The following is a 22270-nucleotide window of genomic DNA, read 5'->3' as shown; positions in this document are numbered from 1 at the left end:
CTTCTTCCGAACAGCAGATTGCTGTAGATTATTGCTTGGTACCATAATGTATGTACAATCAGTCAAAGGTCTAAATGTAGGCCTAAATCTGTAATTCTAATTATTCCTAAAATCAACAAACTTTATTTGCTTAAAATCGGAGACTAAACAATTGAGGGATTTCACGGAGGCTTACAATAATACATTTTATTTACATAGGCGAGCACTTTCCTAAACAACAGTCACAAAGTGTTTCAAAAATTATGTGTAGGCCTGTTTCTATATGAACTCGGAACCTGTTCTGACCAAGTGACGACGTAGAGATTACGGAACTGCAGGAAGATCACCTCTTTTATATTTCTGAATCCATGCAACTATTCCCCCAAAATAATAGCAGGTAATTTTGCTGTATTTACATTCAGAACATTGTGTCCGAAAGGGGTCACTACACTCTTCCCTCACCTGTGCGTGCAGGTGTGCACGCAGTTCGAGACGTGGGGACTTTACGGTTGCTAAGCGATTTACTAACGCCGTACAAGACAATGTCCGGTGCGCTGCCTTTTCTGTATTGGCCCATTTGCAAGTCTGACTTGGGAAATAATTTCACTGGGGACACCTTTAAAGAAATGCAGTTTCTCTTTTAACTTTTTTGGATTTTTTGGTTTGACCAGAGCGAGATGGGGTCCGAGTCTGTTAAGGTTGTTGTCCGTTGTCGGCCGCTGAATGACCGGGAAAAAGCGCTCCAGTCTAAGATGGTGCTGTCCATGGATCTAGAGCGCTGCCAGTGCTTCATAGAAAAGCCCGGGGCAGTGGACGAGCCCCCTAAACAATTCACTTTTGATGGAACCTACTTCACCGACCACACCACTGAGCAAATGTACAACGAGATTGCATATCCTTTGGTCGAGGTAAGGTTGTAATTTGCTATAATGACAAAACCAAGCAGCCACTGGACATCTTGACTTGGAGTTAAAAAGCTATCTTATTTCTAAAGACTGCAAGCCTCATTTAGCCAACACCCTCTAATGCACTATGCAACTTTTCTGGTGTTGAATCCTGCCTAGTTGTCTATATGAAGATGTTATTGATTTGCCTGGAATTGCCCAGATTATGGCATTAAACATAGGCCTGTCAGTCTTGCATTTGTTTATTTACAGATGTACCTGGTACCTATATTGGCCTGCTGGCACAAATGCTTGTCTCTGTGGAGATGGATAAGTTTAATGTCATACAGTGAAACATTCCAGGCAAAGCAAAACATCTCCATGAAGACAAGTATTTTTTCTCATTTTCTCCTCAGGGTGTCACTGAAGGCTACAATGGCACAATATTTGCCTATGGACAGACTGGAAGTGGTAAATCCTTCACTATGCAGGGCACAGCAGTACCTGCAAGTCAGAGGGGGGTCATTCCACGTTCTTTTGAGCACATCTTTGAAACTATACAAGTATGTCACATGATGACTCTGGTCATTCTAACGCAACCCAGAACTATGATTAATACATATCTGTCTAATCTAGTGTACAGAAAATACCAAATTCCTGGTGAGAGCTTCATACTTGGAGATATACAATGAAGAAATAAGGGATCTTTTAGGAAGTGAAACTAAGAATAAATTAGAGGTAAGCTATTTGTAGTATCAAACAATCAACACATGACCTTTATGCTGTAGCGTCATTTCTATACAATTTTAATAAATTAAAATTACCATATGACTTGACATTGATTTATATATTTCTCTTCATAAAATACAAAATTATGCTCATTTTAATGCAATGAAGCCAACGTCCATTTTGTTTAGTGTCGCTATAGTAATAAGCCTTGTCCTTGACCTAATTTAAACATTACTTGTCACGTTAGTGGCTGTGTGTCAATAACATGATGTGTGTTTTAGCTGAAAGAGCACCCTGAGCGTGGTGTGTATGTTCGGGACCTGTCCATGCACACAGTACACAGTGTGCGAGAATGTGAGGGCATCCTGGAACATGGCTGGAGGAACAGAGCTGTGGGATACACACTTATGAATAAAGACTCCTCTAGGTCGCACTCCATCTTCACCATCCACCTGGAGATCTGCAGCACAGGTCAATATTAGTCAATTACAGAAATGGGACCAATGGTAGACATTATGCTGATCTTATAGATTTCATATCTCCAGAAAAGTAAATTTCAAGTTTTGATTCATTTAAAATAAACTCTGCAATTATTTTGACTGTTGTGTCTTTCAAAATAAGTTGGAATGTATTTGATTTTCTCAAAGAATGCACAAAATTGTGCTGTTATCTTTTTTCCACCATGTAAATGTATTCAGTCAAATATTTTGGAAACTGCAAACTAGTCTTATATTGATTCAGAGAAAATCAATACACTATTTATATTAGTAGTAAGGATTACATCCACTGAATTTCATCAGTATCATAGAAGTCTTATTGTCTTAAACATTCACATTTTTTATTTTATTTTTATTTTTTTTTTACTTACATTGATTACTATTCACATTTCCTCACAGATGACAATGGGCATGATCATCTCCGGGCAGGTAAACTCAACTTGGTGGATTTGGCAGGAAGTGAACGCCAGTCCAAAACCGGAGCTACAGGTGAGCGTCTCCGTGAAGCAACCAAGATCAACCTGTCTCTATCCGCTTTGGGCAATGTCATCTCTGCTCTTGTGGATGGCCGCTCCAAGTACATCCCCTACAGGGACTCCAAACTCACTCGACTGCTCCAGGACTCTCTTGGGGGGAACACACGCACCCTGATGATCGCCTGTCTGTCACCTGCCGACTACAACTATGAGGAGACCCTTAGCACGTTGAGATATGCAAACAGAGCCAAGTGCATTCAGAACAAGCCAAGGATCAATGAGGACCCAAAAGATGCCCTGCTTAGACAGTATCAAGAGGAGATCAAGAAATTAAAGGCAATTGTCTCGGGTCAGCTGGGAACCACTAAGTTGTCGAGTAAGTACAAGTGTTGAATAGAAGAGTCAAAGTGAGATTCAGCGATTATTAAAGCCCCATCTGCTAACTTTTCAGTCTCCATAAACCTGACTCTTTGGCCTTGAGGAGGGCCACCACCTTCTTGTTTCCATGGGAATGTTTTTCCTTTGGCTTTTATCTTCTACAGTGTGGCAGAACATGTTTATATATAGACAGGATATAGATCTATCCATCTTCAGAAAGTTAAGCAGTGTTACTTTAAAATAATGTAAATCTTGTGCTTGATTATCTTGCAGCTATGTTGACTGCTCAGTCTGGGGCGACTCCAGTCTCTTCAAGGCCCCTCTCCAGGGAAATAGAAGCTGAGAAAGAGAAGATTAAGGAGGCACTTAAACTTTTGCTGTTCACACACTCCACACCTCTACATGTACTCAGTAGGAGCTAGTGATTTATGACTCTCTGTGCTTCTTTCACTACAGGACTATGAGGCGAGGCTTGCCAAGTTGCAGGCTGAGTACAATGCAGAGCAGGAATCCAAGGCAAAGCTGCAGGAAGACATTGTCGTGTTAAGATTGTCCTATGAATCAAAGCTGTCTGATCTGGAGAAGGCTCAAGCCACCAGGGGGAGCTCTGAACCAAATAATGGTAAGACAAAATATGTATTGCCTGACACAGTTGTTAATTCTGAGAACACTTTCATTTTTTATATTTTGGCTTCTGATTGCCTTCTAAGTGGTTCTGACATTTGGTGACAGCAGTGAGTAATAATGGCTGTAATTTCAATAGTTGTAGTAAGTTTCAAATTTCTGCTCTAATGAATCTATCAGTAATACTGTATATGAATATATCATGGTAAATACATCTCATTGATAAAGATCTGTCTGCCTAAAAGAAAACCAATACAATTATAAATATGTCAATATAATTTGTTGCATGAAAACCATCTTAAATGATTTTACTTGGCATAATACTTTTGCAAAAAGCTATTACTTGCTTTTTAGAAAACAATTTATATTCATAATTAAATGTATTACAGTTGACATTTGACCACACAAATATAAACATCAGCTATAGAATGAATGTTATATATATATAAAGATATAAATATATGTATTTAAATAATGTATCAATTTTTCATTTAGTGAGTTTCAGCAAGCACATTTTTGTTGAAGAGGATTTACACAAAGCAGAGCTCAGCAGTAACAACACGGTACCTTTGACAAAACACACACACACGTATAAATAATATAAATATATAATGTAAATGACTGCAATACTCCTCTTGTTTTTGGTCTTAGAATTTTACAAAAAGCCAGTGTACTGTTGTGGATCAGTCTGTGGGGGATGGAACAGTTTCAGATGCAGAGAAGCTCACAGAGTCATCAAGAGTGTCAACAAAATCTCCCGACCAGAAAGACATTATAGAAAGGTCACTTATTATTTTACATTTTTTCACTACTCCTGGGCAGATAATACATTTTTAATGAAGATACATTCATTTTTGCTCTTGTCTTCTATAATTGAGCCTACTTTCAATAAGAGAATGAGTTGAAGCTGAGTTTTTTGTGTTAAAGGGCACTGATTTACAATCTATATTTTTCTGATTCAGGAAATTCATATAAAGCCATTATTTCTTCTCACAACGATTTGACCTTGTGATATTTGTCCAGGCTGCAGCAGCTGGAACAGGCTGTGGTTGGAGGAGAACAGGTCCGAAACCAGGAGCTGAGGCGGAGGCATCAACAGAGGAAAAAATTTGCTGACCAAAGACAAGTCCAGCTTGTCCAGGCACTGTCTGAGAACAGCGAGCAGAGTGAAAATGTGCTCTTTAATGTGTACAACTCCATTCAAGAGGAGGTTCATGCTAAAAGCCAAATGTTGGTTAAAGTTCAGGGAAAGGTGAGTAACAGCCACTTGGTTTTACCAGTATATGAACTGACCAAATAATATACTTAAAGGTTGTCAGTAGCCACTTACTGTTATTATATTGATTTTGGGTCAGTTTTATAGTTAACTTAATACAAAGCAGAACAAAAAATAGATTTTCAATCAAATAGATTTTCTAACATAGAGTACTTTGTGTATCTCTCAGCTCAGAGCGGCAAAACTGGAGATCCGAGACCTACAGGGTGAGTTTGAGGTGGAGAGGGATGACTATTTGGCCACTATCCGCCGACTGGAACGGGACGGGCAGCTCATGCAGAGTCTGCTGGAGCGTATGGTGCAACTCGTGCGGAGGGACTGTAACTACAGCAACCTGGACCGTCTGAAAAAAGAAGCAATTTGGGACGAAGAGAGCGCCACCTGGAGGCTGCCAGACGTCATGGTGCAAAAAACAACACTACCTTCAGGTTTAGTCATCTTCTTATGTTAATGCCTTCAGTACACTTCACTCAAATGTATGACACGTAACCAGTAGCCACTAGAGGGGTTTGATTGATCTGATCTGAGCTGTCTGTATCACTGGTGGTGGCACATGAGAGCCTTGGTACACAAGGTAATCTTTTGTTCAGTTCTGTGTCTTTCTTTTTGTAAGTTCTTTGTTAGAACGACAGTAGCAATTTTACAGTCTTATGTTAAAACCTGGCCTTGTCCTAGTTATGACCTGGAACCAGTTCTAGATCTAGTGTTGATCTGATGGAACTCAAAAAGCCTAAAAGCCAATATTTTCTTATGTGGTAATCCTAACCCTAACCACTGGTTTAGGATGTACAAATTTATTGTAAATGGAAAATGGGTAACAATAAAAATATATTGACTATGACATTTTAGCAGGTTTATTTACTGTAAGAAAATTATGGCATTATTCTACTTCATTGTATATTCACTTTCTGTTTATAGCTGTCCCTCAAAAACTGCCAACTGCTAGAGGTTCCTCTGCAGATTTAGAAGAAGTAAGTTTACAAATGTAAATAAAATGCCCCATTGCACATGCACTGCTACTGTTCTGTATTGAGCAGGAGGAAGAGGACAGATTTAAAGAAATGCTCAACCGCAGTGACAGTGAGAACATAGCAAACAGTTACTTCAAATCCAAAAGGACGACTCAGCTGCTGGGAGGAGAACCAAGCAAGGGACATGGTAGGAATTAAGGTCAAATCTGCTATTTAAATGAGCATTATGTAACTTCTCTGGTGGGAGTCTGCCACCTGCTTGTATTCATGGATAGATGAGTTAAATTTTATGTTGTGAAACAGTGATAAACTATCACCAGAAAAATTACTTGGTACATCTATTATTTTACTATAGATTTAATGCAGTTTGTTAATTGATTCTGCACAAGCCACTAATGCTAACTTGATTAAACTGTATCTTCTTTAGTTATCCACTCCTCTGCCCTCTATAATGGGACATCTCATCTGAGTCTGAGCAGCTCGCCTGTGAATGTGTCCATAAGCCCAGATTCTGTGATGCCCCGCCCATTTCGTCTGGAGTCTCTGGATGTTTCACTTTCAAATGGTAAAATCAGACGGAAAAAGGGAAAATCTCACATTTAAATCTTTTTATGAATCTATTTCTTGAATTATGTCACATGATCACCAGCATATGTGTGACATATCTCCTACAGACGCAGTTTGACTATACATTCTTTCATTTTAAAATAAACTGAGTGGTATTTGAAATGGACTTTATGAAGAATTGGCATTCTTTGTTTGTAATGACAAAAAATAACACATAAATATAAAAGAGGAATGTACACACCATTTGCTTTTTTCACAAAAGGGTGGAGCCTGTTACCATGACAAACTGTAGATCAGACTTCATGGTTGGACACATGACCAGTGTTGTCTAAGTTACAGGTGCACATTACACTCAAGCTTCATAAAGCATTTTACCACAAATGTGAAATATGACATGGTAGATATACTAATTGATACTTTTATACTATCATTTATTTCATAAAGAATATCTAATTTAAAGTAGTGCTCCATCACAATTTTCCATTATCCCCTCACATTTATTACATATGACAGAATTACATGAGTTGAATACTTCCAATTATGATGTGTTTTATTGTTATATAAAGTAAAATACAAATATTATCCACATAAATCAGTTCTGTGCTGTAGAGGTTTGATTCACCATCATTCCTTTTCACATAAGAGCAGAGGCCAAGTATCACATGTGGTCTGATTTCTTTGTCCATTGTTTGATATGGCTCCATTTGAGTTGTCTCAGTTTCAAAACGTGACACCATTATTGGCTCAAGCATGGACACAGTAGACACAGACACTGTCACTCGAGCCCCCAACCGATCTGTCCCGCAAGCTACACAAATCATCTGCGCTAAAGCTAATCATTCACCCACACAATCATTTGGTCCCATTAAGGCTGTTACATAAACTCTTTCAGTAGAAGGAAATAACAATAGAGGATATAAACAAGAGGAAAGCAGTGGTGTAAGTTAACAAAAGGGGCATGGGGCTAAATATAATCAGATAATGACAGAATCGCAGAGTGGGCTACATCAGTTGAGTGGACTGTAAAATGAGTAGTACGTGAATGGTAAGATGAGTAGTAGTATGACTGATACTGTGACTGGAGGTTTACAGGAAGGGCAACTGCATCACAAGGCTCTTTGTTTTGGCTTTAAAATTCTAATGAAAAAAAAAGAGAGAAATATATTAAAGGTGCATTGAGTAACTTTTCTTGTGGAGCAGCATCAGCTTGTCCTAAAGGGTATGTTATTGCTTTGTCTGGAATGTTCCACAGTAAGGCATTAAGTGGGTGACGCTTCCCCTACCAATTTATGTCACAGGTCAGTTGTGTGGAGAAGTGTTCTCTCTCAGTAAGAATGCATTTCTTACTGCATACAAGGTATTTTGAGCAATAAAACAACAAACAGCAATGATATAAAAGTGTAATACCATGCTGTAGGACATTCCAGGTAAAGTAAAATATCTCTACAACACACCATAACAAAACCAAACGCTGTGGAGGCCACATCCATAAAAAGCATTCATGAAAGTAATTGATTGTGTTAAACTAAACTTTTAAACTCAGGAATACAAACATCAGTGCAATTTATCCAGCATGTGGCATTGCATGCTTTCAATACAAGGCACTTAATGATTGCTATTAATGAATATACCAACGCACTGTGTGATAGACCATGAAGTAGCAGAGCAGTTAAAGAAAATCTGAACAATAAGATAAAAACATCAGCACTTAGAAACATACTTAAGTTCCAACAGATATAAAATGTATTAAAATACCCATTAGAAAAATCTTTGTAAACTTGCTGCTGTGCTTTTAAATTAGAAATGATTGCCCTATTTTTTAACACCAAAACAAAGCTATGTACAATTCCAATATTAACCAAATACCCTTTTCCCACATTAGACACATTTGAAATCCTTTGAATTTATTTGTGTGTATATTTGCCCTTTCTAATCCTCTTGGTTTTACTATGCCAATGCCAAAGTGCCAAGTGCTAAATTCTCCTCAAATCCTTTAATCCGCTGGACTCCTCCTGAGCCAACTCCATACGAGCAGTCAACATCTTTATTGCATTCAGTCTTTGAGCAGCCCCAGTTTCCTCAGTGCCTCCCTCCTGTCTGCACCCATCCCGGGGACCACCATGACAGTGTAGCCCACTGCGCTGGGGGTTTTAGGAGCTGCAGACTGGGCAGCATTAAGTCCTTTTGCTGGCTCAGATGGGACAAGATGGTGTGGTTCATTCCTGTAGTTGTTTTGTGGACCATTTTTCAGTCTATTGGTTTGATTATGTGTTCCAGAGGCCTGGTCAGGTCGGGATGAGTTATGGAAGCTGGCACTGCTCTGTAGACCCTTGCTCTTGGGCTCTGATGGTAAACGAGTGACACAAAATGACGGGCTCCTCATTGAGTTGTTTTTAGCTGGAGATGTGACAAATTCGCTAGTCGCTGAGTCCGGACCATCTTGAACTTTTGGTGTTGATGTAGGCAATGATGCTTCATTCGACTCTTTGATGAGGCCCAGTTTCTGCAAAGCTTCCTGTCGCACAATTTCCGGATTTGGCGTGCGCTTGACACTGAATGAATGACTTGAACCTAAAGCAGTTTGAGGTTTTGTCTTGGAGATATCTGTCGACTTTTTTGGTTTGAGAGGCACTGCTGGGGGAATGGTCCTAGACTGGGAGAATTCAGGGTGAAATCTGTCAAATCTAGATATGTTACTCTGAACAGATCCAGTAGTGGTATCCTGGTTAACAGACTCTATAGTATGATCCACTGAAGGACATAGTGGTGTTTTCTTTTCCGCTGCATTTTTCCTCAAGTAAACCAGCGCATCATAGGACAGAGGGCCTCTTTGTAAAGAACTGTCCACTGCTTTGCCAGAGTGCTGCTGTATTTTAGGAGGAATTATTACATTGACTTCTAATGGGACTGGGGGAGGTGCTGTACTCTGGGGGATTTTAGGATTAATTTCTTTATCAGAAACGTTGCATAAAAGATTTGAGGCTTTGTTCTTTTTTGGAGCAACACTTGGTTTAGCTGTAGATGACTGAGTACTGTTTGCAATGACAAAGGGTGTAGGAACAAGGTAGCTTGGTAGATTTTTGTCAACATTTGGTTTGACAGAATGTGTGCTGATTTCTCTCTCCTCACCTGCAAGACAGAAAAGAATCATAAATATTCTCTTTCTAGAAGCCTTCAGTCCCCATATTCCAACCTTTATTTGGTCAAATTAGTTAAAATCTTTATCTCAATTTACAGTAGAAATGATTTTTCGATTGGTAAACTAATCAAAAAATACTACTAAATATTAAAATAGTCGTTAGTTGCATCCCTAGAGGTCACTGTAATTGCTCACTTTTGGTTAGGCTTTGGTTGAAATGGGAGGTCAGTTCTGCCTGTTTGCTTGCCACAGTTCTAGGACGAGGTTTTTGCTCAGTCTCTTCATTCGAGAGTCCACTGTCGTCCTCTGTGTCCAGTGAGTCAATGGTCTCTTCCAAAAACATGAGACAGGCCTTCTCCTCAGCAGAGAGGTACTCCAGGCTGTCATCACTCTGAAATTAGCAAAATAAAATGTTAAATATATAAATTCTGGTTTTGCATTCAGTCACTTATTTGCATAAAACATTGAGCATGATTTTAAGCCCTGCTTAATTTAAAGTGCATGTGACAAGTTATAATATCTTTTTTCATTATATTTTAGATTTTGATTAAAGTTGTAAACATTTTTCATATTTTGACAGCTTTGGTGTTCGCAAAGTATACAATTTTACTTCCTGGTTGAACACTGGAGATGTGACATATGTGAAGTAATTCCATATTTGTATTGCATTGAGGGGATTCCTTTTAACTATAATTTTCAATTTTTTCTACTTTTCTTCACAACTTTAAGTACTTTTACGTTAAGGTAATTGTACTTAATTTGAATGGGTTATTTTAACTATAGAAAAACTCAATGTTATTTACTTACAAAACCTGAATTGGTGCTCAGGACACTGTCACAGCTGCCGGAGCTGTCGGTGCCGGGCATGGCCTCCAGTCCAGTGCCTCCCGGCCATGTGTCACTTTTGGGCATGTTGCTGCCCCACTTCACCAGGCAATAGATGCACAAATGAATACGTCCTGATATCTGTCAAACATAAACACAGTTGTGGATACAACCATTAAAGGTGCGGTATGTAGAGTCCTCCACCTACTCGTCTCCAGGGAGGTGTTGTTTTGCTTGGAATGTTCCACAGTATGGCATTAAACTTTACATTGCATTTATTCCATTACTGCTTTTATTGCTCAAAAATCTTGCAAAAACATGCATTCTGTGAACAGGGACAGACACACCTCTCCACAGATCTGACCTATAACCTTGCCTCACCCGCTTGTCTTCATTCAGATAGATACATTAAATGTTTTATTGTGGACCATTAGGCAAAGCAATAATGTGAAGATAAGTAAGTTGCCAACCAGAAAGGTTACATGGTGCACCTTTAAGTTAAACATTACCTTTAAGTTAAACATTACATTATTACCTGGTGTTAAAAAGTTAATTGTCCTACATTGTGCTGTCCATCTGAGCCTCCCTGAATGAGTGTCATTGTTAAACGTGTTTCTGACAGATCTCCTTCTCACTAGTCCTCCTTCTGCATGTGACTCGGATTACAGCACACATGCTACTCCTAATCTTCCTGAATGGGATCAGTTTCAGGAGGTAGTAGAGGGCGCGATAAATAATCTGCTCAAATATATGGCAGGATACATGATAGCTGCTCGTCTGGCCATGCTGTTTTACTACTCTAGCTCACAATTAGACTTATTTGTACAGGGACCCTTTGACGGTGTAGTAATGCACGGCATAGATACAATAGAAAGAAAAGTTGTAGTCAGCAGTTTTCATAATAGTCCAGTATTGGACTACAATGTTGAATGCAGTTGCATTTTAGGCATACTTATTGTGACCAAATTATTTTTATAGCCCATACTTTAAAAATCGATGTTTCAACATCTGTTTATCATCAGTTTATCATCTAGAATAGTCTATAAATCCCTGCAATCACCGTAATGGAAACTCAGTACATCACATGCCACTATCATTATCAAATGATCTTTCTGAGTTTGGGTTGTATTGCCTTGGCCTTGATTTGTAATGGTAAAGACTTACATAAGGTTTGTGATGCAAGTCCAAGTCACATCCATTTGACAATAACAATGGATGGATGACAATAGCAGCTGTACAAAAATAACTAAATAACTTGAAATATTCTATCTGGGCAAGAAGCCAAATTCACGTTTCAGTCTATTGCCCTTTTCCCCATTATGACTACGTGATAATAAAAGGCCAGCCCAAGACTGATAAACAAATGATCACAGACATTATGCAACAGCTTTAAATCCTAATAATGGATTACCTTTAGTTAGATACCTCAACCGTATTAGTATACGATCATTGTAGTCTATATGTCATGTATCAAAACACTAGGAAATATTTTATTGATCTTGTCTTTCAGTTTAAAACTTTGGTCATCTCTTAGATCTAACCTGATGTATACTTTATATTTCAGTTATGATGTAAGACTAGTCTACTGAAATAAAGTAAAACAAACCTATGTTGCGTTGGCAATGTATCACAAGCTGCGCCTAAAGTACGGGAAATGCATTTACAATATAAACTAGTGTAACAGGCTAATACGCACTCACCTGTGTTCCGTTGCTCCTTACTGGCCCACGCACTGGCCGATGCACTGGCCCAGACTCAGCTCCGGTTCAGCGCCACACTTCACCTGCACCAGGACTGTGCGCTGAGCCTCAGCCAATCACAGCACGCCGTGCTCCTAAACACGAGAGGCACGCACTCCAGGCACACGGGGCTACTACAGATTACATTATTAACTACTTCTTATTTAGTCTTAATATATTGTTTATTTTTTTATCATAATGCATTATACAATTCTGACCACTGAAATGGCCATACAAATCATCCCCAGCTATTTATTGTATGAAGTACGAATTATCTAAAGAACTAACTAGACACAGTTACAGTTCATAATTATTTGAGATAATGTAAGTCAGTTAGAAGTTGTTGTTTTTTTTACCAAATATTGATATACAAAAAATCACCACACACAATAAGCCACTTGCTATAGCTTTTAATAAGACAGAATAAGTAACTCCAGTGGTTTTGTAGTGCTCTGTGTTGAACATTCATTGTTATTGTCTGTCATTTTCCACAGCCTTGAGTTGTAATAATCAAACCATTATACGAAAACAACTTTAGTAACAGAATAGAGAACTTGTATAGTTTATAGTTCACATTCAAATTAAAAATGTATCATTTTATTCACTCATCACCACTCAAAATCATTACATTTTTGGCAGCACACACACACACACACACTTATGCACATGGTGAGGCAGCAGTGTACTGTACATTATCATGATGACACCCAAGCATTATTAAATAGTTGTGATTTTAAGTGCACGTTGCAGTGTTGTCAAGGCCAGTTGTAGTTAGGTGAACATGCTTTGTTTAAGACCAAAATACTGGACACTCAACATACTACTACTAATAACTGTATTCACCAACAAGCAAAAGTCATAGTTGTGTACTGAGTTATAACAATATCACTGAGAAGTCAATGTAATTTTTCATGACAATGTAAGAGAAATATTTCACTAGTAAAGAAATGGATGGTTGTTGAAAGCCTAAAAATGAAAGGCCTACTTATTCCAAAAAGTAATACAAAATGTATAAAGCACCATTATTTTTTTTAAAAGCTATCATGTAAAGTATGCACTGCTGCAGAGTTAAATCTGTTTGAAAACTAGTCACCTAGTTGTCAAGATGACAACCAATAAAAGGTATACCCTACTGATGGGTTAAAGACTTGTGCGTGTATTTAAACTTGGGATGCAACAATACAGTTTTTGCATGACAGCAAATGTTTCCTCTATTCTTTTTTATGCTAATTATTAATTTAAAAAAAACATTATTCTGTATTATATTGAGCAGTAGAAGACTTAAATGACTGTGCTAGATAACTGTCCCTACGTAAAGTGAGATGTCACTTGTCACTTCCAGTATTTAATCAGTCTGAAAAAGAACAATTAGTTCTTGAGAAGATTCCATGATCGTTATGTCTTATAACAAAATACTGGTGATGGGGTTTTGCTAATTTATTTGTAATAATGTAGAATACTGAACAGGCCAGAGGCTGAACACTGTCTGCAATTTCAGTGAACAATGTGAGGTAGAGGATCACACAAGCAAACGGATCTTAAAAACTGTCACACGTCGACATAGAGTTAGTGGCGGTTGTATTCAAAACTAAAGGGTGCTTCACACCTCCCCAAAGTTGGTGTGGCCTGTTTCCTTGGCATGCTCACGCGCTTCCTTCTGCCCCACCAGGCCTGTCTGACACACCATGCAGCGCAGGGAAAAGCGGTTAACGTCCGTGAACTGGCGCTTGCGGCGAGCTTCGTCTGCCAGCTCGAGGGCTTGTGCAAGGATTACATCATCTGTGGTCGAGAAGATAGTCTGGGGTGGGGCATCTGAGCCGGGCGTTTCTTTCTGTAGAGGGTCGTAGTGGATGCCGTCATAGATTAGCAGCACGCGTTTGTTATATCCAGCGTCCTCGCCAAATCTGTCCACGCGCACAGTCTGAGTATCCACCACGCAGATCTCACACTGGTAAAACTTGGACATTATAGACACCTCAATGGCCCCGCCCCAAGTGTCGTCACGTTTAATCCAGGTGCAGTACTCGTCATTGGTCTTGCCCAGGACTGCTTCAGAGTACATGTCAGGGTCACTGGACACAATCTGAGCAATAAGGCGACGCATTTCAGGGGCACAAGCGGGGTCGTACATGCCCCCTTCCACCACATAATACACACTGGTGAAGAGGCAGGAGTTGTCTGCGGGCACTACTCTGCGGGCCAGTAGAGGAGAGGCGTCCAGGCGAGGGGGTTTATTCACAGTGGAATTATCCTGAGGTTTTGGTTTGTTCTTCTCTTCTTCAACAATCAGTGTGTCTCCTGGGAAAAATAATAAGTTAATGAAAAGTGGCAACAGTGCTGCATATGAAGTCTGAGTCAAATTTCACTCTGCACATCGATACTGTATCATACCATCACGCTTGAATTTAACTTGACCTATTGAAACTAGCTTGAAATCACAGTTATCTGTAAATCTGTTTACTCTAAAGGCACTTCAGTAGGTCTTCTGATTAAAAGAGCATGCCTCTGAGTCATACCTGATTTGATGGGGTAATCTTTGAGGTGAGCATCTCCATTTCGAAGATCCAGGCTGGAGGGAGGGTAACCAACCATTATTTTCTGCACATCACACGGTATGCCAGTGAGCTCCTCCACTTTGCTCTTCAATTCTTGCACACATGATTGGTGAGTCAAGCCTTGCATTATGTGGCTCCCATTTTTGGTCTTACAGCGTAGTTTTAGCATCCTGTAAAAAAAAAAAAAAAAAAAAGATAGTAATAGACAATTACAATTAAGGACTTAGTTTAATTACTCTGCACATGGTACAGATAATGCACACACATTATTGCAAAATATTCAAGCTCACAATATTGGTTAACACAATATCAGTTGTGGTTGAGCAGTGGAATATAATAAGTCACAGGATGGTGATTCAGTACTAGCTACCACAGATGCATACATACACTGGTTTATGTGAGTTGAGGAAAAGTGCCACAAAAACATGGCATACATCGTATATATCAAAAGACATTAAATATTAAAGCAGGTAAAGTGAAGGTTCTTTATTTGAAGATATACAGTTTATGGTACCAATATAACGATGGTACTAAAAATATTAATGCGATAGTTTTAGTTCTACATTACAACTTGCTCTTATCAACTTACAATATAATATTTCAATAATATAATTCATTAATGCCAGTTTAAATATGGGAATGAATAGACCCAGCGTTATGTGTAAATCGATTGGTCTAAACAAACCATTGTAAACACAACAGTGACATTAACTTTGCTAAGTATCTTAAAAAGCTGCCTGCTCGCTCACAGTTTTCTCCATAGCAGTGACAGACAAGTATTTTATGGGGGAAATAAACCAAACAATTAAACTGCTGATGAATAGCAGAAGAGTCCGAGTGCTGAAATCTCTTTGTACTTTTCCATTGTTCTGCAATGACCAGTGGAGTTGTGCAAACAAATGAAAACACACCGGGAAAACGTGCAGACAAAAGTGTCTATAAGGGCGGGGTCATTTCCATGAAGCACAATCAAAGATTTAGTACGATTAGAAAAGAAAACGCTTTCTGTGCCGACTGACTTATGCTACTAACGTTAGCAAGCTAATCCCTTCGTTAAATTGTATGAAACCAATGACAAAGCAAATCATGCCGCTTTTGATTGAAGTTGATCTCGGGGACTTTGACCAGTCTAAAAACAAGTGAACTATCATTTATGGTCGTTTAATTCTTAGGTATTTTATTGTCCTACCTGGTCAATGCAACTGCTCCAACAATAAACAGCCAGTGGAGCCGAGCGTTGAGTACGTCACTACGCGTTTACAGTGCGTCCTCCCGTCACGTTACAAACCACGCCCCAACCGTAAGTCCTATAGTAAAAGGGCACTTGAAACTAGCAATATTTTTCTAAATTTGTATTATACTACAGCAGGAAGATCTTGTTGGAAATGGATCGGAAATAAATTAACGAGAGCCATTTGAAGAATTTTAGTGAGTTTATTTAATAACACATTGTTTATGATAATAGGCTATTGCATTATGCAAATTTAAGTTGAGCTTTGTTTCCATGCCTACATGTTCCCAAAGGCACATCTGGCTATGCCTATCCCCAGGCTCCTAGCCCTAGAAAATGCAGGACCACCCTCTGTGAACAAAACTACTAGTAAGTACATGAAGGATGGGATTGAATAAGATTTTGATAAGAAAGTAAAACAATATAACAAAAAAATATTATTTTAGACCAAGCATTTATGCATACAAGATGTAGAATATGTTTATACTTTTTGTTTTGATGTTTGAAATTGTTTTAAGAAAACGTATGACTCATTGTAGACACAGAAAACTTCATAACATTCAGAACAACTGTCAACACAGAGAATAATAAGTGATAAAGTATAGTGCTCATAAGATTTCCATTTGTTCAGATTTTTGGTGCAGAAGCAGATGCATACTATTTAGTGCATTAATGAATAAAATATATTTTATAACTTTCTATGGCATCAGATTGCCCTCTTCAATCAGAAGCTGACACCTTCACTAGTTTCTTCTGGGCTGTCAATGTCGGCTCCTTCAGACAGGCATTCCTTTAAAAAAAAATCCACAAATTACCAACATATTCCATGTGTTACAATGTTGTATGGTTAATAAAACAATATATAATATAGGTTCTCTAGTGATATCGCATGAAGGGACACAATGAAGTGAGTTGAAAGAAACAACAAACTTGGAATTCTGATTAAAAAATACTCACACACAAGAGCTTCCAATCCAAGTCTGTAATACAGATGTGGAAAAAAGAACAGATACAAATATGGACAAGAGAGGAATGAATTACCAAGGCAAAATAAAACACAATATGAATATGCAGGACAGTTTTCTGACATGTCATTGTGAATTGATCCAAAGTCAACTTTCGTGTGTGTGTCTTTTGGTAGTCGACATTACTGATCGCCAAGGGAAGTTATTGTTGTAAGAATTTTTTACAGCAGGATGATGTGTAGCATGCTGTATATCCATGCAAGAAACAGCCATATCATGCAAAATACAAGTTTAAGAAATCACCAAACCAAAAAAATGAAAGAATGCCCTGAGACAGGATGATTTCCATCAAATCACACCTTAGTTAAGGGAATGCAATAACATGGACAGCAGAGGGAGCTGTGACACTGACTATGACCCGATGACACTAACTATCACTAACTTGGCTTGGCCGTCCCTCTGGCATCAGGGCAGCAGGAGTGGGGGCGAGGGGCAGCCAGGGCTGGTTCCCTGCACTGTAGAGCCTGGGACGCTTGACCTGGTCGTAACTGGACAAGGGGGTGTAACTATTCCTTCGGTGAATGAGAGAAGTGTCCCTCGGCACAGTACCCTGGTAGGAAGTGAGATACCACTGGTATTAAAGAAAACATGGAAGTAAAAACATGCATACAGAAGAGTTGAGTGGTGGACCCTTAAGATTAGTAAAGACTTCCAGTTACATAGGGAGTGGAAAAAATATCAACAATGCAAGGCAGGGTGAAGCCATGCTTAGCACTAGGCATTGTTCAATGCATCTCTTAGAGCCAAGCCCAAGCTTAACTAGGTTTCTAATTAGTGACTAAGAATTTTATTGCTATAATGCATTCACAGAGCTAAGCTAACAGGCAAAACACATTTCTTTTTGGTTTTGTTTTGTTTCATTGAAAAAAAAAAAGTGTTTTACACTACGCTAATACTTTTTACTGTAAAAAAATAAAATAAACAAAAAAACTAAACTAAAATCAGAAGCACACTTACAAGTGGTCGATCACGGTGTGTGTTGACCGCCTCCACATTTAAGTTAAACATTTCCACTTTGCAACCTGAAAAATACCATCATGGAACAATTACTACTATGTCTATTCTATGTATGTCATAATCCCATAGTATAGTAATGACTTGGTGAATTTGTTTTTTCATACCATAGGCAACAGGAGTGAGCTTTAGCACTGTATGGAGTGGGCATTTCATGTAAGGTAGATCTTCTATAGAAAAGTGATTTCATTAGTGAGAATGGAAGGCTGGAAAAATCTATGAAAAACAAGTTATGTTTATCTGACCTGCACTTTTATCCAGGAAGTATGCAAGGAGGCAGCGCATCACAGCCTGGTGGCAGATGACCAACACATTGCCCTGTCTCTCCAGTTCCATGATGACAGGCTCCAGTCTCTGGACTAGGTCTTGGTAGGACTAAAGAAAGAAAGTAAATCATAATAAAGTTTGCGTGACAAATTCTGCGGAGGTAGACATAAGCACCTCTCCGCCTGGGTAGCGATAATGGTACTTGTCCTGGTCCCTCAAAGCAAACTCCTCTGGGAATGTTTGCTGGATCATGTCATAGGTCATTTCCTCACATACACCCTAGGGAGTTAAAACACATTTCATATTTAACAACATTATGAAGCTCTGATATATAAAATCATATTATTTACAATAATACATATTACGTAAAATTAACATTGTTAAAAAGGAAAACAACATTATAACAAAAAGCAGATTTTACATCCTTAAAGAACTAAAATACTGACAGCGTCAATTTCATTAAGTATCTTCCACTGTTCATATGGCACTCCCAGCTCCTCTGCAGTTTGTATGGTCCTCCTCAGCTGGCTCGTCCAAACCTTCAAATCAGACAGCCTGTGTTCTTCAATGAAGTCATGCAAAGCGTGGGCAAACTGGAAAAAGAGACAGAGAGACACTGAAAGTAGAGAGAAGAAAGAAAATTACCTGAGAAGTACACACCCTGGTCCAAATGAAACAAAGCATACAGTATTTTATGATTAACTAGTTTCTGCCAACATATCAGAGAAATCACTTCTTCAGCTCTTTACCAGCTATTATTTCATTGTTACTGTAATTTATAGGGATAGATTGTCCGTGAATTATGTTTATATAATGTAATAAAACGTGTATAATATTACACAGTATTTTCTAGTATAACAGGTCAAAACATTTTGTTGTACCTGTTTTCCTCGAGGTGACAGTTCAGAGTCTCCTCCGATCCTGCCCTCCATGTTATGGCAGCTCTCTCCGTGTCTGCACAGGTAGATGCAGTGGGAGTGCACCCGGATGTTCATGAGGTAGTACACAATCTTACTCTGGATGTAGTCCTGCACCCGGTTCACCAGAAACCGTTGGCCAACGTTCATCACTTTGATAAAAGACAGGTCCCTGCAGGAGAGAGAGGCATTGTGTAGGTCGCCATCTATCGTACAGTGTACAAACTGCAATAAGAATCTAATGATTAGAATGATCAAGTGCACCAATAATGTGGCATAAGTTTGACAGAGAAAACTCACATGTGTTTTGGTTTTAAGTATAATTTTCTGTTGTTAGATAAGATGTAAAATACATACAGTGACTAGAAGAAGTTTTTTGTTGTAGAATTTGCATCATGTTGCTTTCTAAGCAGTACAGATAGCATAATAGGGATGAATGCTAAAATGCTTTTGTATCTTACTTGTCATAGTCATCTGGATCTAACGGCTGGTATGTCACTTTATAACATTCAATTCTTTTGAGAAAGTCATCCATCACTCGTTCACGATGTCGTTCGGGGTAGTCTGGACTTGACACTTTCACTTCCTGGGACACACATTTTGCTTATTTGAACAGTGTTAGTGAGCATGTTTGCGCAACTCTTTATGAGACTATAAATAGGTAATGAATTTGACCTCAACAAAAAGGCACAGTCAAAAGCCCTATATATGACGTAAGATCGTACCAAAATATTGGCAGCAATAACCTCCGGGTCGTCACACACGGACTCCACAAAGAACACCTGTCACAAAGGGCACACTGTCCAGACTTTGGCGTGGCTAATTATAACCAAAGTATTATTTTTACATACATACCTTGAAAGCATTTTCTTTAACGAATGCTTGAATCAGGTCTCTGCGTTCTCTTGTTGTGTTTGTGGCATCAAAAACCTTCAATAATCCAAATAATAATCTAAATAAATCATAGCATTTTTAAGGTGAGATGAAAGTAAAAAGTGTGTACTCACTGCAATCTGACCCTTCTCTTCTGTTAGGTAAGCCTTCACATCCCGTAAAGCTATCAGCGCACACTGTCTGCAAAAATATACAATATAGCTGTATAATAAAACAATCTTCAAAGTTTAATGCCACATTGTGGAACATTCACATCAAAGAAATAACATCTTGGATACACGCAGAAAAGTTTTATTGTACACTCGTTTTGGGTTTAGATCTACTGCAGTATGAGGCAGGATTCACAGATTCTTCCAGCTTTAGAGTGACAGCTGTGACATACGCAAATCTGGGTCATGGTGCTACAGAGGGGAACTCTCAAGAGTCAGATTCACATATTTCATCTGGGCCTATAAACCGACACTGCAGGACTATTTCAGTGCAATGTGCATAGTCACTGATGCAGCAGCACAAAACAGCAGCATCATCCACACTATAGGGACATGATGGTACTATAATGCTGCTATACAATGGCTGTAACTTACTTTCGTATCCTCATGGCTTCCTCATTGTCATGGCGAAAGAAATCGTAGGACTTATAAGATCGAACAGCCTCTCTGCGGTACACGCCCAAATTAAACACTAAAGACACAAACTTTAAATGGTTAGGTCATCAGGATTACAAAATAAAGTTGGTATTAACAATGAAATGCCAAACCCATATAGTACATATTATTGATGGTGCAAACAGTAAACAAAATGTGAATGCAGCTTCTTGTTACACAACCTGCTACTACTACTGTACTAGGTCTATACTAGGTCTAATTCCAGAGCATTCTAACCATTCCAACTATTCAGGAAAGGTCCCTTTTTAATCATTATCTCTATACTGTTTTTGTATTGAGTAATCTGAACCTAATTTTTATTTATTTAATGCTATATTCTAGACTTCGTGACTTATGATGATATATGGAGGAATGCATTCATTAACCTAACAGGAGTTAGCATAGAAAATAATGAAAATATATTAAAATAACTTTTAAAGTGTCTTGAGGTGTTGCATTTCATTCATAAGTTACACTGATTAAATAAATATAAATGTATCACATGACAAGTTTTACCTTTAGTTGGGACACCAATCCAGTTAAGATAACGTGTGAGTTTTTTGGACATGTAAGTTTTGCCCCTGGCCGGTAGCCCAATCATCACAATAACTGTTGGTGAATTGGTCATGTAGGATGCCCAAGCTACAAAAAAGATTTAGATGTTATGATTTACAAGCACTTTGGTAATTATAAAAAAATAATTTATAGAAATAGACAGGATTCTGCGTTGGTTTATGGTAGGTATTTGATTACAATGTGTTTTGTTTTGTCATTAATTGTTTACAAAACTTTCTATTTGTACTCTAAATAAATGACGCAGGTGCCCTTTCTTAGATAAGTAACATTAAAGCACATTATCATTGTTTGGTCTAGTGTTACAGGCACCTGCAGGTTTGCAGAATCTAATCAAGGACCCAGTCACTTACAGCATTTTTTCTCATTTATTCTCATGTCTGCTTTCTTCTCTCTGTCCACTGAGTTTGCAGGATCTGTCTGATTGTTGGACATGCTTGAGACGGGGTTCAAAGACTCATTTTCTGGTTTGAAATAGAAAATTATAAAAACAAAGATCAATTCAACAAGGGTGTAGGAGTAGTTTGTGAAGATGAACATTTGGCAACACACATTTACACTGCAAGATTGAATGTGAAATCTGTAAAATTAGTGTCCTTTAGCTACAATAATCTGCAAGGATCAGACCAATTCTACACACACAGCACATCAGTTCTCATCTGCTCAAAACGTTGTAAATATTAGATACTGTGGAATATTCAATTTAATCAAATTGTATTCTGAAAGGAATCTATAAACTTCCATGTTCAAATTCATTTTATGTCCACATAGCCATGGAACATCATGCAGGCCGATCCATATTCCTATCACAATAGAGCAATGTGATTTTACCTGCTGCCTGCTTGGTGTCCTGATCTCCTGGTTCTCTGTAAGGGGTATAGCGCAGATGTTCGGGTACTTTGACCGCAGAGTGCGTTGGGTGCACTGTGACTAATGCGAGCGCCAGTCGCACCGGTCACACCTCGGCCTGTCCTTGCAGAGTGACCACTGTCACTGCGCGCGGGAGGTGTGCAAGTGTGCAACGCGGCATGTCAAATTTACCGTAATGTTCATAGTAGAACCACCC

At 38.6% G+C, this 22270-nt stretch overlaps 4 protein-coding genes across 6 annotated transcripts; 1 reads left to right on the top strand and 3 right to left on the bottom strand.

The window, feature by feature from the left end:
• Positions 1 to 316: 316 nt before the first annotated feature.
• On the top strand, positions 317 to 6563 carry kif17 (kinesin family member 17). The gene is made up of 16 exons (XM_055160650.1): positions 317 to 376; positions 454 to 528; positions 651 to 887; positions 1280 to 1426; positions 1500 to 1601; positions 1874 to 2063; positions 2489 to 2941; positions 3217 to 3305; positions 3400 to 3565; positions 4063 to 4130; positions 4219 to 4349; positions 4591 to 4819; positions 5013 to 5271; positions 5762 to 5814; positions 5881 to 6001; positions 6242 to 6563. Exons 3-16 carry the CDS (start codon positions 657 to 659, stop codon positions 6415 to 6417), a joined length of 2415 nt encoding a protein of 804 aa, XP_055016625.1. The 5' UTR covers positions 317 to 376; positions 454 to 528; positions 651 to 656; the 3' UTR covers positions 6418 to 6563.
• A 1871-nt stretch (positions 6564 to 8434) lies between these two features.
• On the bottom strand, positions 8435 to 10432 carry zgc:158258 (uncharacterized protein LOC791186 homolog). The gene is made up of 3 exons (XM_020918642.2): positions 10328 to 10432; positions 9716 to 9911; positions 8435 to 9510 (listed from the first exon to the last, which is right to left on the bottom strand). Exons 1-3 carry the CDS (start codon positions 10430 to 10432, stop codon positions 8435 to 8437), a joined length of 1377 nt encoding a protein of 458 aa, XP_020774301.2.
• Positions 10433 to 12478: 2046 nt separating this feature from the next.
• Positions 12479 to 15928, bottom strand: yod1 (YOD1 deubiquitinase). Its single transcript, XM_020918646.2, has 3 exons — positions 15829 to 15928; positions 14601 to 14809; positions 12479 to 14382 (listed from the first exon to the last, which is right to left on the bottom strand). The coding sequence occupies exons 2-3, from the start codon at positions 14806 to 14808 to the stop codon at positions 13685 to 13687; spliced, it is 906 nt and encodes a 301-aa protein (XP_020774305.2). The 5' UTR covers position 14809; positions 15829 to 15928; the 3' UTR covers positions 12479 to 13684.
• Positions 15929 to 16053: 125 nt separating this feature from the next.
• Positions 16054 to 22186, bottom strand: pfkfb2b (6-phosphofructo-2-kinase/fructose-2,6-biphosphatase 2b). 3 transcript variants are annotated; one of them, XM_020918601.2, is made up of 17 exons: positions 22036 to 22186; positions 21558 to 21668; positions 21148 to 21273; positions 20572 to 20668; positions 20101 to 20167; positions 19949 to 20023; positions 19819 to 19875; positions 19555 to 19679; positions 19058 to 19265; positions 18623 to 18769; positions 18351 to 18455; positions 18155 to 18284; positions 18017 to 18079; positions 17853 to 17917; positions 17278 to 17445; positions 16828 to 16850; positions 16054 to 16660 (listed from the first exon to the last, which is right to left on the bottom strand). In XM_020918601.2, the coding sequence occupies exons 2-17, from the start codon at positions 21637 to 21639 to the stop codon at positions 16591 to 16593; spliced, it is 1608 nt and encodes a 535-aa protein (XP_020774260.1). In that variant the 5' UTR covers positions 21640 to 21668; positions 22036 to 22186; the 3' UTR covers positions 16054 to 16590. The 3 variants fall into 3 exon arrangements, with proteins under 3 accessions (XP_020774260.1, XP_020774261.1, XP_020774263.1); XM_020918602.2 differs by lacking the exon at positions 16828 to 16850; XM_020918604.2 differs by lacking the exon at positions 17278 to 17445.
• Positions 22187 to 22270: the final 84 nt, after the last annotated feature.

The sequence above is a fragment of the Boleophthalmus pectinirostris genome, unplaced genomic scaffold (assembly GCF_026225935.1).
Source record: "Boleophthalmus pectinirostris isolate CB_2022bp ecotype Guang Dong unplaced genomic scaffold, ASM2622593v1 HiC_scaffold_3, whole genome shotgun sequence".
NCBI classification, from domain to species: Eukaryota; Metazoa; Chordata; class Actinopteri; order Gobiiformes; family Gobiidae; genus Boleophthalmus; species Boleophthalmus pectinirostris.
This window is presented reverse-complemented; position numbering and strand designations above follow the sequence as displayed.

Excerpts from the sequence above, each read along its gene's own strand:
- kif17 (XM_055160650.1), top strand. The coding sequence starts at position 657 with ATGGGGTCCGAGTCTGTTAAGGTTGTTGTCCGTTGTCGGCCGCTGAAT. Across the intron at positions 3,306-3,399 it reads AGAAAGAGAAGATTAAGGAG|GACTATGAGGCGAGGCTTGC; the intron begins GCACTTAAACTT and ends CTTTCACTACAG. Across the intron at positions 6,002-6,241 it reads AGAACCAAGCAAGGGACATG|TTATCCACTCCTCTGCCCTC; the intron begins GTAGGAATTAAG and ends TATCTTCTTTAG.
- zgc:158258 (XM_020918642.2), bottom strand. The coding sequence starts at position 10,432 with ATGCCCAAAAGTGACACATGGCCGGGAGGCACTGGACTGGAGGCCATG. Across the intron at positions 9,912-10,327 it reads TGAGCACCAATTCAGGTTTT|AGTGATGACAGCCTGGAGTA; the intron begins GTAAGTAAATAA and ends TGCTAATTTCAG. Across the intron at positions 9,511-9,715 it reads CAACCAAAGCCTAACCAAAA|GTGAGGAGAGAGAAATCAGC; the intron begins GTGAGCAATTAC and ends TCTGTCTTGCAG.
- yod1 (XM_020918646.2), bottom strand. The coding sequence starts at position 14,808 with ATGCTAAAACTACGCTGTAAGACCAAAAATGGGAGCCACATAATGCAA. Across the intron at positions 14,383-14,600 it reads AGATTACCCCATCAAATCAG|GAGACACACTGATTGTTGAA; the intron begins GTATGACTCAGA and ends TATTTTTCCCAG.
- pfkfb2b (XM_020918601.2), bottom strand. The coding sequence starts at position 21,639 with ATGTCCAACAATCAGACAGATCCTGCAAACTCAGTGGACAGAGAGAAG. Across the intron at positions 19,876-19,948 it reads TTAAAGAAAATGCTTTCAAG|GTGTTCTTTGTGGAGTCCGT; the intron begins GTATGTATGTAA and ends CCTTTGTGACAG. Across the intron at positions 16,661-16,827 it reads TGGATTGGAAGCTCTTGTGT|GAATGCCTGTCTGAAGGAGC; the intron begins GTGAGTATTTTT and ends TTTTTTTTAAAG.